At 40.3% G+C, this 13,387-nt stretch overlaps 1 protein-coding gene across 1 annotated transcript in view; it reads left to right on the forward strand.

The window, feature by feature from the left end:
• Positions 1–7,019: 7,019 nt before the first annotated feature.
• The window catches only part of ZFHX4 (zinc finger homeobox 4), a 185,555-nt gene continuing 179,187 nt past the window's right edge, over positions 7,020–13,387 (forward strand). Inside the window, exons 1-2 of the mRNA XM_052651776.1 lie at positions 7,020–9,609; positions 10,472–10,974. Coding sequence (XP_052507736.1) covers positions 7,020–9,609; positions 10,472–10,974 — 3,093 coding nt within the window. The remainder of the gene's footprint in view (positions 9,610–10,471; positions 10,975–13,387) is intronic.

Consider the following 13,387-nt stretch of genomic DNA (forward strand, 5'->3'; position numbering starts at 1 on the left):
GTTTTCTCCTTTAAATATTTAGTTGTCAGTATTTAATAATGAATTTTGTTTCTTAATAGACAAAACAGAAAAAAATGCATGTATATATAAGGATATATTGTCTTCACATTGTATATGAGAAAAATGTATTGTGGAATTGCTTTCACTAGTCTGGTAAATCTGAAGTCAGATATTCTATAGTTATAATTACCTTAATGAAACCAATTAAGATAAAATTTTTAAATGTCCCTATGCGACAATGTAAAAGCATCATCAATTAAATACTTAAACTGGGTGTATGCCAGAGAGATTAGTCCATTACATTTTAAAGACTAGAAATATAAACATATACAAAACATGGCAAATATTATTTATAAATTTCTAAAACTAATTGATCCAGTACATGTTTTCCCAAGGAAAACTAAACGGTTCCATGTTTAAACTTTCCATTTCAAAGTTTTATTTACTTGAAATTTCAATTATAGTTGGGATTGAGGAACAGAGACTTGAGAGGGGAAAATGATTCTGTCTATTATTGAGATGTTTTGTAAAACTGATTATAATTTACATAACCTTTTAGTATTTCCAGAGAGTATATTTATACGTGTTTTAATATAAAACTCATTGATTGATTTGTAGATTAATATTTATTTAGGGAAGAAAAATTAAAAGGCTCATAGAGTCATTTAACTCTAATCCAACTTTGCATAGATGAGACAAAGGGAAGATGATTAATACTTAAGTATATGGTTGGGTGATGGCATTCAGAGGTATCTTTCTCTACTGTAAAGAAAGCAAAAAGAAAAGTCAGTATATTCTCACAGTATTGGCAAACAACAGCTTTCTAGTAATGCTTTAGCTGATTAGGACATCCTTACTCTTTAATGAAGCAATCACTACAAAGCCCCAATGTCAGCTGGAATACTAGCAAAACAGTATCAAAGAAGAATCAGAAAGAGGCACTGAACATAATTACAGTTCATGTCCTTGTCTCACACCAATGCTAACTATTCATTTTCAATTAGAATGAATAAGAAAATTAGAAATCAACTAGATTGGTTAAAAGGACCAAAGTTTGTTTACAGAGGACAGCTAAAGTATTAGGTCCATCTTGCTCACTGATTATGAAATTTTCCTGAAGCAAACAAATAAAATGAGTCATATAATGGTGTAATTTGGTTAAGGAGAGATTATTGATTTCTCTCTAAGGAAAGTAGCTGGAGTTTGATTAAAGTCACGAAGAAAACTGAGGAAAATTCCTATTTCCCACAACTAATCAAATTAAGAACTATCAGAACCATTGGCAAGGGGTACTTTTCCTCTTCAGTTCTCCAACACATGTGTTTAATGATTTGTGATTGTCATATAAAGTCCATAGAGGTTTAGAGATGAGAGAGAGAATGTGGGAAGATGAGGTGGGGAACATAGGAAGAAAAAGAAAAAACAAGAAACAGAAATATCAATTCTAAGAGTGCTGTTTATGAGAAGGAAATAAATCTGTGTTGAATAGCTGATTTAGGTTTTAATGAGAAGAAAGAGGAAAACGGGGACTTCATTGACTTACACACTCATGTTTGTCTTTGTCAACTTTCCCTCTTTAAAACTCTGCCTGGCTTAGGTGCTTACTATATTTGGTTACATCCTTCTATTCAAACTTAATTACCTTCTCCCCTTTGTCGTGACATGGGTGGAAAGTTTTTGCCGTGTCAGGAGAGGTCGTCACACATTCTTTTGCAGTTCTGTTCATTAATTCCTTCTTGCAGAAGCATTTTCTCTCGTGCTGGGAAGGTAGAAGTGTGTAACAGAAGAGCCCTGAAACATCAGCAGGAAGCTCTAAGCTGGTTAATGCAGTATAATTGTCTGGACATAGACTGGTCTTTGTTTGTGTGGTTCACTCCGAATCAGCTGTAATTAACTCCAGAGTGTTTCCAGATTGCCAGCAAAGAAAAATTACAGCTTTTCTGTTTTAAATTGTAAAGCTCACAAACATTAACTATGCAGATTGCTTTTACTTTGATATATTTCTATCCTGCAAGAAAAAACAATAACAAAAAAAAGCTTATTTGCCCCTCCCCCACCTCTAAAAATGTGCTTTTGTTAAGTTAGGTGATTTAGTGTCTATTGGAACATAATGGCCCCTTAAGAGTTGGGTTTGAAATCTTTTTACTTAGTATTTTCAATCCTTTGACATCCTTGCATTTGCCTCCCTTCTTGCTAATGTTTTAATACTGAAATGGGAAAGAAGTTATGCAGTCTTTTATGAAATACTAAACAGATCCAAAAATAAGCAAATTGCAGAGAAAGCTGAGTAAAGAAAAGCACCAGCAACTGACTTGAAAGACTGAGATCAAAGATGCATTCTGATGTAACTGATGCTTCTACACAGGTACTTTACCTGTATTTTTGATATATCAAAAGCCAGACTGTGAGAAAAGGCCAATTTCACTACTCTCTCATCTTGGTCAGCACACCACACCCTTCTAAAAGCTTCTGTACAGTAGTTTGTAATTATGAATTCCAACATGGGTAAAAATGAGGTAGCAGTGTTAGCTAATACAGCCCAAGACACAAAAGATCTGTCAGCAAATGATGCAAAAGAGAAAAAAATCCAGCCAAAAATCTTTTTTTTTTTTCTTTCTTCTGAATTTAACAATAAGGAATTTAAGCTTCAATGTGGCTTTAGCGAGCGAAGAAAAGAAGCTCTTGGTGTCTGCATAATACCACTTTGATGGATTTTTTTCATCAGCTCTCTGTACGTGGCAACAAATAAACAAGTATAATTATACTTGTGAAGGTCTATTCATTGCTTTGTCAGCGTTAGATATATGTGCCGTTTTCACACTGCGCCTCTCTTTTGTCTTTGGCTAACTCACTATGACATATTGATAGAGGATTTGGAATGGGGAAAAGGCCACAGCAGAGACAGTGATGACCTTTTGGAAACTTGATATAATTCAAGGATTTTTATTTATTTTATATATATATATATATATATATATATATATATATATATATATATATACATTTTTAGGATTTGTGACTTGTTACCGAATTCCCTTTTACGTGACCAACTTTTAACCCATTCAAAATGAAATAAAGACTCCAAGTATCACGATATGGCAAAGAGCGGATGAAAATAAAAACAATAGGCAAAAGGGCACAGTGGTCTGTCTTCTTTCCCAGCACTTTGCTGAGTGGCTAACCTAGCATTCCTTTCCCATTATTCTGTCCTCTTGATCAGATCACGTTCTTTTTAATCATTTCACAAACACTGTCTCACTGTGTCACCAAGGAGGGCTGGGACAATCAATTAAAAAACAGAGGTAAAACTGGCCTCTCTGATTTTGGGTTCTAATGGGAGCCCTGCCTTCTGAATGCAAAGGAATTTGCCTATTGTTCAGAAAGCACCCTCTTTCATTAGCAAGGCTCCTCATAGGTGGGTTTGGTCATTTAGCAGAGCAGAGTTTAGGCAGAAGTGACTGCAGGACGACAGTAAGGCAGAATGAGCCATAAAAGTTCCTTTCTGCATGTTGTCCATTAGTTCCCAAAAAGGGATTTACATGATCAAAGTCATTGATCTTGTGAATTGCTGAGAATACCCAAAACTGCGTACATGTATTCTAGAGACCAGCTAGTATGTATTGTTCTGAATTTAGCATTAAAATTGTATCAGATTTTCTCTTTGAGATTTCTTGAGGACTTGGGTGATTTTTTTTTTTTAATAGAATGTTTGGTAGTAGAGAATAGTAATTGGTGAAGACTAAATAGATAACAGTTTAACAGGTGAAGCAATTTTTATAGTGCACCTACTTGTTATAAAGTTATTTTGGAATGAATACTCTGGTATAAGTTAGATGGTTGTCTTTGTGGTCTTTTAACTGGAACTTATAAACTTTAGTGTAAATTTCCTAAATAGGTCACGTTGTTAAAAGAAAGATCTTGTCTGACGCTGGTGACAGTGAAATCACTTAGCATCATCTCTAGTGTCTTGGTACATATTGATCTGAACAACTTTTTAACTGCACAAACTAAAGTGATTCCATCAAAATATGCTGGTAAACGTGGTCATAGTATATAACTACAAATGTAAAAATCAAGTCATCTACTACTAGCTCTATCAATTCAGACAGTTTTGTTACTGTTGCTTTTGGAATGAAATATAAATTTGTAGAGAATATTTACTATTTTGATTGTAGAGAAGACTTACTAGTTTCTGATTAATGTGTAGTTTATGAGAACTTGATAAGCAATTTTGTATAAAGTTATGTGGGAGTGCTGTAACAGAGTATGTCCTACCACATGGCTTTGTCCTGTGATTGATTCTGTAGTATAGTTTCCATAATTTTTGTCTCATATCAATAAAGTCCTTTTTGATAGTTACTCCTGATCCTATGAAGATAAAATAAAAAGGTAGGATCTATTAATACTTCATATAGAGAGACACTGATGATACATTGCAGAATCCATTTGGCATCTGGACAAAATTATTAACTGTGCGTTACACACGACTCATTTGAGGTGCATTTAGCATTGTGTCATAATTTTAGTAAGTGTTTTTGTCAGCTGAGAACTGTTGTAGGTAGGGTATAGGTAAAACAGGAATTACATAATAAGAATAGCTCAGAAACTCCTTTATAAAGCTGTAAATTGTTTGAGAACTTTTCTCACTCTTGTAATGAAGGTGAATAATCTTCCACATAGCTGCCTAAGTCATCATAGGAAAGAAAGAGAGAAAAAAAATAAAAAGCTACTTTGAGTCCTAGAACTTGATATTTTTATCTAGGATCATTAGTTCAGTGTTATCACTTTGCTCCCCCTCCAAACCTCCAGTTTCTCCCTGCCTTCCTCATTCCTTTTAGTCTGGCATGGGACTTTATTTTAGACATTTTGGCTACCTTCAGTGTTTATACATGGTGCAGATTTGGTAAATGCAATGGTAAATATGAATGTTTGTGGACTAATTAGAGAATTATTAGGTTTTCATGCTTATGGTGATTTATCAGATTATTTCAGAGGATTTTAAAAGCTGCATGCATGCCATGAAGATAATTAACCTGGAGCGCCTCAATAATTAAAATTACACACCACGCTTTGTGATGTTTGATTCGTGTGCAATTAGAATGTCATTTTAACCATCTTAGATACCAAAATGAATTTTGATTTCATTTTCAATCTGTGCAGCTCTTTTGATATATTTGAAACTGAACACTTCCTCTCTGATTTAGCTGGCAAGATGAAATTTGATTACAGTAAAGAGAGTATTAAGAAGTTATTCTTCATACTTAATATGCCACTGACCTCCAATGATGTCTTTCTTCTAGAAGAACTTTTAAAAAGTAATTTCTAAAATGCTTAGTAATATTGGTGAGCCCAGGGTTTTGTTTCCTTCTTAGTTCTCTGCCCCTGCGAAGTCTATGTAATAGACTATAGGGGTGGGAGGGAAGTCCATAGTGAATCACTGTGTGTCCATCCTGCCCAGTATAATAACTAATGCAGTATAGCCATGTCAGAGGAGCCTGGCTGGCTACAGTCCATAGGGTCACAAAGAGTTGGATACAACCAAAGTGACTTATCATGCATGCATGCATATAGTCATGTCCACCTTCCTCATTTCAGAAATCATCAACATACCTGAATGTATTGATACATCTATGTGAGAGGGCTATTTTGCCTTGAAGTTCTGGGTCCCTTCAGTTTTGAGATTTGAAAGAAGATGGCTTTCCTTTTTGATAAATCAAGGCAGTGCCTATTCTGCAGACTGAAAAGAAGCACTAAACTTTCAGACCACTCAACTCTTGTGTACAGTGCCATCATTCTGCAAATGGAGAGATGTGCAGGGATTCAGAGACATGTCAGCCCTAATCAGGCTGCTATGCCAGTAGCTGAGGTTTGCAGGTACACACCACAAGTGGGCATACACACTCCTGGTACCTTCCCCTGCTACCTGAAATTGATACGGCTTTTATGAGACCAAGTGCTTCTTGGTCTCAACAAAGGGAGTTTACAGTCTAAGATGCTTGCCTGGGAAAAAAAAAAAAAAAAAACTAAAAAAATGATGTAAGTATTTTCATCAGATGTGCTTGCATATGATTTGTTAAGCCAAGGGAGATGTTGATTGAGGCCGTGGCTGAAAGATGGGCGACTCAACCAGGATTGATAACATCAAAATGGTATCTGGAACGGTGTTCATTATGTATTGCAGTAGGGAAAAAAATTAAAAAAGCGGAGTAAATACAGTTGTCCCCTAGGATGGGAGGAACGGTTGCAGTAAATATTAATTTCTGTTCTGGTGCCCATTGAGGTGACCGAAGTGTGGGAGAGAATTGTGATTGGTGCTTAATCAGGGCCAGCCAGATACCTGCTGAGAGCTTTCACACAAGGAAGATTTGTAGTAAGCTGATTTACTGGCAAAATGAAAACCAGAGAAGAGTTTGGTCCGTGCCGCCTGTGACTGTAATATTTCTAATTTTAAGGTTCCTTTATGGTTTGTCTCCCTCCCACCCTTATATCCTCGCCCCCCCCCACTTCCCCTTACCCCCCACTTCTACTCACTGCCTGATAAAGTTAAAGGTAAATTTTAAATTACAAGTTATTTGTGTTGTCTTTTTATTCCTGCTGTCGTCTATGAAAGCCATTTACATTTCTATTAGAGTAAAGAGGGTTTTAAAGCTTTTACATATATTATATCCATTTTCAGAAAACAGGAATGAAAAAAATATACAGCTTACTGATACGAATTTTAGATTTGTGATGAATGCTCAGAGTGATTTCAAAAACACTCCGGATGTCTAGGCATGTCTGTGATAGCTATCTACATTATTTTGCTACATTTATACAAAGTCTGTCTGTGATAGATAGGTACACTGGTTTTAAGTTTTCCCCCTCACCTTTTTAGATAGTCAAGTTTACAGCAGCTGTAAATTAGTGATGGGCTATTAGTGAGCTGTGTCATTATTTAATAAAAATGGTTCCTCTCACCTTATTTTTTATCCAGGTCCCTGACAGGCTGGATGAAATGAGATCCCCATGTAGCAATTGCCATGGAAACCTGTGACTCCCCTCCTATCTCAAGGCAGGAAAATGGGCAGAGCACATCAAAGCTATGCGGAACGGCACAACTTGATAATGAGGTGCCAGAGAAAGTTGCAGGAATGGAGCCTGACAGGGCAAACAGCTCCACAGATGACAACCTGAAAACGGATGAGCGCAAAAGTGAAGTCTTGCTGGGTTTCAGTGTCGAGAATGCAGCTGCCACTCAGGTTACCTCAGCCAAGGAGATCCCGTGCAACGAATGTGCCACCTCTTTTCCCAGTTTACAGAAATACATGGAACACCACTGCCCGAATGCCCGCCTTCCCGTCCTGAAGGATGACAACGAGAGCGAGATCAGCGAGTTAGAGGATAGTGACGTGGAAAATCTCACAGGGGAGATCGTTTACCAGCCTGATGGGTCAGCTTATATAATCGAGGACTCCAAAGAAAGTGGGCAGAATGCACAGAGTGGAGCAAACAGCAAACTCTTTTCTACAGCGATGTTCCTGGACTCCCTGGCGTCTGCCGGAGAGAAGGGTGATCAGTCTGCTTCTGCGCCTCTGTCGTTCTACCCACAGATCATCAACACTTTTCATATCGCTTCATCCCTCGGGAAACCATTTACAGCCGATCAGGCTTTCCCAAATACCTCAGCACTAGCAGGAGTCGGTCCTGTGTTGCACAGTTTCCGTGTCTACGATCTCCGACACAAGAGAGAGAAAGACTATCTAACCAGTGATGGCTCAGCCAAAAACTCCTGTGTGTCCAAAGATGTCCCCAATAATGTGGACTTGTCCAAATTCGATGGTTGTGTTAGCGATGGGAAAAGGAAACCTGTTTTAATGTGTTTCTTGTGCAAGTTGTCTTTCGGTTATATCAGGTCATTTGTAACCCATGCTGTGCATGACCATCGGATGACCCTTAACGAGGAGGAGCAGAAACTCCTTAGTAACAAATGCGTCTCGGCCATAATACAGGGGATTGGCAAAGACAAAGAACCTCTTATAAGCTTTCTGGAACCAAAAAAATCCACTTCTGTTTATCCCCATTTTTCTACTACAAACCTCATAGGACCCGACCCAACCTTCCGCGGTTTATGGAGCGCTTTTCATGTTGAAAATGGTGACTCTTTGCCGGCTGGCTTTGCCTTCTTGAAGGGGAGCCCGAGTACCCCCGGCTCCGCTGAGCAGCCGCTGGGGATCACCCAAATGCCAAAGGCTGAAGTGACTCTGGGGGGGCTGTCTAGTTTAGTAGTGAACACCCCAATTACCTCCGTCTCCCTCAGCCACTCATCGTCTGAGTCTAGCAAGATGTCAGAGAGCAAAGACCAAGAGAACAACTGTGAAAGGCCAAAAGAGAACAACGCTTTACACCCCAACGGGGAGTGTCCAGTCAAGAGCGAACCCACCGAGGCAGGAGATGAGGACGAAGAGGATGCATACTCCAATGAACTTGACGACGAGGAAGTATTAGGGGAACTCACCGATAGTATCGGTAACAAAGATTTCCCTCTCTTAAACCAAAGCATTTCTCCTTTATCATCCAGCGTGCTAAAATTCATTGAAAAGGGCCCCTCATCCTCCTCGGCCACTGTCTCTGATGACCCAGAAAAGAAAAAACAGGCTGCCGCCGTCAGGGCTGGTGGGGGTGTGTCAGGCAGCTATGGGATCAGTGGCAAGGACTTGGCAGAAGCCAGCGCAAGTAAAGAGGGTGCCCCGGCTACTCACCTGAGCGAGACAGCCCGGGGGGATGAAGACAGCTCGGCTGCACCTCACCAGCATGGCTTCACCCCGAGTGCCCCGGGTACTCCTGGGCCCGGGGGAGATGGCTCACCAGGCAGTGGCATCGAGTGTCCCAAGTGCGACACGGTTTTGGGGTCCTCGCGGTCTCTTGGGGGTCACATGACTATGATGCACTCAAGGAACTCATGCAAAACCCTCAAGTGTCCCAAATGTAACTGGCACTACAAGTATCAGCAGACTCTGGAAGCCCACATGAAGGAGAAACACCCCGAGCCGGGAGGCTCCTGTGTTTATTGTAAGACTGGACAGCCTCACCCTAGGCTCGCCCGGGGCGAGAGCTACACATGTGGCTATAAACCCTTCCGTTGTGAGGTTTGTAACTACTCTACCACTACCAAAGGTAACCTCAGTATTCATATGCAGTCGGACAAGCACCTGAACAACGTGCAGAATCTCCAAAACGGCACTGGGGAGCAGGTGTTTGGCCACTCGGCCCCAGCCCCCAACAGCAGCCTCGGTGGCTGCGGGACCCCCTCTCCATCCAAACCTAAGCAGAAACCCACCTGGCGCTGCGAGGTGTGTGATTACGAGACCAACGTGGCGCGGAACCTGCGGATTCACATGACCAGTGAGAAGCACATGCACAACATGATGCTTCTGCAACAGAACATGAAGCAGATCCAGCATAACCTGCACCTGGGCCTCGCCCCTGCTGAGGCCGAGCTGTATCAGTACTACCTGGCCCAGAACATAGGCCTGACGGGGATGAAGTTGGAGAACCCTGGCGACCCACAGCTGATGCTCAATCCATTCCAGCTGGACCCTGCCACGGCGGCCGCTCTGGCCCCGGGACTTGGTCAGTATTTACTGCTTTTCTGCATTGCTGTTAGTTTCTCATCACATTTTTGATTTGACGTGATGCACCCTGATAAAGTGGTGAGTGCCGACAAATTGGGGACAGTTTACTGGAAGGGACTTCCCCTTTCAGCTGGATAATCAAACCATTTGTGTCTCGCTTCAAACCTGAATTAACTTGAGAGAGGAAGGAGTTGAGGGATCCGGGAGAGCAGAAAAGAAGTTAGCAAACTTTGTCTGCCTGCAATAGGCTGATGAATAAATACTAATTGGCATTAATTGCCTGGCATCCTGAGCAATAGCTTCCTAGGTTTATAGCGTCAATTATGCCCTAAGATATCAAACTTGAGCTTCTGAATGGTATGCCATTATTTTTCATGAAATATTTTTGAGAAAAGATTTTCGTGTCTGTGATTGAAGATAATTAAAGGAACAGTAATACCATTACCTTATCCCAGACATTTGGCAGTAGATTACAGGCACGCATACAGTATTAGCCAAATCTCATCAAGCTTTTCGACAAATTGCGAAATAACAATTAGCGCTTGTGTAAGTTTAGCTGGGCGCTCCAATTGCAAGCACGTGACTGTTTTGTTATGGTATTGATCCACTTTCCTGCCCTCGAAAATACAACTTTCAGAATGACATCATGCCCAGTAGGAGTAATTAAAGCTATCTGATGAGGGAATTTAGAAGTTGAAAGGGATGATTGTAATTGATCCTGATTCAATCCTATTACGGCTTTTTATAGTTTAAGCTCTAGAGAAAGCACATTCCTTGTCAAGACTTTATTTTACAGATTCCTTTGTGCGCGCTGTGTTTTCCAGTCTCTATTTTTCCTTTTAATTTTTTTTTTCCTGTAGTAAATAATGAGCTGCCGCCTGAAATCCGGCTTGCCAGTGGTCAGCTAATAGGTGATGACCTGTCCCTCCTTACTGCAGGAGAGCTGTCACCTTATATCAGTGACCCAGCGCTGAAGCTATTCCAGTGTGCTGTTTGCAACAAATTCACCTCTGACAGCCTGGAGGCCCTAAGCGTGCATGTGAGCAGCGAGCGCTCTCTCCCTGAAGAGGAATGGAGGGCTGTAATTGGAGATATCTACCAGTGCAAGCTCTGTAACTACAACACTCAGCTCAAAGCCAACTTCCAGCTTCACTGCAAGACTGATAAACATATGCAGAAATATCAACTGGTGGCTCACATTAAAGAAGGGGGCAAAAGTAATGAATGGAGGCTGAAGTGCATTGCCATTGGCAACCCCGTTCACCTCAAGTGCAATGCCTGTGACTACTACACCAACAGCGTGGACAAATTACGCTTGCACACCACCAATCACAGGCACGAGGCGGCCCTGAAGCTCTACAAGGTAAGCAGTGACATCCATTTCTCTTGGCACAGAGTGGAGGAGGGAATTAACTGTTTCGGAGCCTGGAGCGCAGATCTGTAAGTTAAGGAAAAAGGAGAGAGGGGGAAAAAAAAAGAAGGGCAAGAGCCACAGTCTCTGCTTCACGTTACTAAATGCAGAGTCTATTGAAATAGATGGAATTGGAGAATTTATTTAAAGGATTTGCTGTATGTCCCTTTTACACCTGTCTCTGTGGGATTGATCACTTTGCTGGTTGCCCTGAAATAACATCACTTTTCTGAGTGTTTCCACCTATAAAATAATACTCTTAAACCTCTTTTTATTGATTGATTAAAAACAACAACCCAGCACCACTCTTGGCTAAGTATGAATGGTTTCAGGGAGCAGAGGACAAAAACAGCACTGCCTTGTGAATGCATCATCTTTTGTTTGGTGACAAACAAGGATGATCCAAACATTGTGTGTGTGTGTTTTCCTGTAAGTTTCTGGTGGTACTGAGTAAAAAGACACCCTCCCTTAGGATCAGTTGAAAGTCTTCTGCTTAACTCTGTTGTTATTTTGCCTGACTTCCCAAGCTAGTAATGTTTTTATCCCATCCCCTTATGGGTGTGGCACAGGTAAAAGTGTTCATTAAATGGCAAATAACACTTTTATAGGGGAAAAAGCTTTGCAGATGTAATGAATACGTGCAAGTGTTGAATCTTATTTGTCACATACCTTGACTTGATTTCTTCTGAACCCTAATTACTGGATAATTTATTTTCTGCAGTTTGTTTACTGGATTGGCCTGGTTGTCTTGGTTCATGTACAGTGGGAACAGATTCATTTCTATGATGAATAACTCGGTAACTTATTAAAAACTTCTTTTGTCCAGAGGATATTAAAATTCAGAAAATATTGCAAACCATTAGTCACTGTAACAAGCTCTAATATGATTGCAAAATCCATTTTGCAAGTGTTATCTATTGATTTATACTAGAAATCAGTGATAACTATACTATCAGGAGTCACCCGGCGATTATGATACCTGCAACTCTGCAAATATGCTTTCAAACTATAAACAGACCACAAAAAGAGCAGAATGTGGCTATCTGGGGCAGGTGCAGGCATTATTTATTTGGGTTGGCCTGCCACTATTTGTTTGGGCTGTTTCTTGAAGTTCAAATGCTGGATTGATGTACTGAGCGTGAAAACCTAAAGTCGTGGTGTGAGAATTTGTAACATTGTGCCTGTGATGTTGGTGCTCTGTGGATCAATAACGAAAGCATTAGATTTGGGTTACACAATTTGAGGGGAGTGCAGGCCCTCACATAAGATGGAAAACGTCTAAGTCGATGGTATTGAAAACAGAATAGAATGATTATAATTCATCGCTTTTACAGCAACAGCTGACAGCTGTTCAATTGTCAACTTTTCTTCTGTTGATACTTTACCTATTAAAACTTTTAGAATACCTGGGAGAAAAAAAAACACATTAAGTTTGTATAAATAATAGATCTCGACCCTGGGAGCTATATAGAATATTCATGAACTGTGCTTATATTCACACAGCTCTAACACTTTAAATTAACATGTTGTGAATAGAAGATATAAATATACAAATTTTTCTGCTTTATTAATCTCATGTGGGAAGCTAAAGAAAGGTAGAGCATTCCTGCTGATTTTCTCAGGAAAGGCTATTTAGTCTCATTGCCGGACAATTATTTACATGTGTGTATGTGCGTGTTAAGTTTATCCATGAATATGGACTGACTACCCTCACTGTCTGCAGAGCAATTTGCTAGGTGCCAGGGTTACCCTTGAAGTTCCCTTTCAGAGAGGGCTGGATTTTGTCTTTGATTGTATAACAACCAGATGAGATAGAACTTGCTTATGAATAGGTCCTTAAAGCAGAGAAAGCTTGAGATACCAGAACCAAAGGCTATATGTTCTCTCTTTTAAATTTTTATCTATTTCATTTTTGGCCGTGCTGAATCTTCATTGCCGTGTGGGCTTTGTTCTAGTTGCAGTGAGTGGGGGCTACTCTCTAGTTGCGGTGCTCAGGCTTCTCGTTGCAGTGGTTTCTCTTGTGGAATACAGGCTCTAGGGTGCTGAGAATTCAGTAGTGTGGCTCCCAGGCTCTCGAGCACAGGCTCAATAGCTGAGGCGCACAGGCTTAGTTGCTCTGCATTATATGTGGTCTTCCTGGATCAGGACTGACCCTGTGTCTCATGCACTTGCAGGCAGATCCTTTACCACTGAGCCACCTGGGAAGCCCAGCTATATATACTCTTACCTTCAAAATGTTGTGTCATATACAAATTAACTGTCCCCACCATCTTCTTTATTATCTCTTAAATACCTAAGTGTCCTTGTGGGGTAATGTCTCCAAATGGTCAGCAAACAAATAAAAACACACTGTGAACAAGCTTAC

The sequence above is a fragment of the Budorcas taxicolor genome, chromosome 14 (genome assembly GCF_023091745.1).
Source record: "Budorcas taxicolor isolate Tak-1 chromosome 14, Takin1.1, whole genome shotgun sequence".
Lineage (NCBI taxonomy): Eukaryota > Metazoa > Chordata > Mammalia > Artiodactyla > Bovidae > Budorcas > Budorcas taxicolor.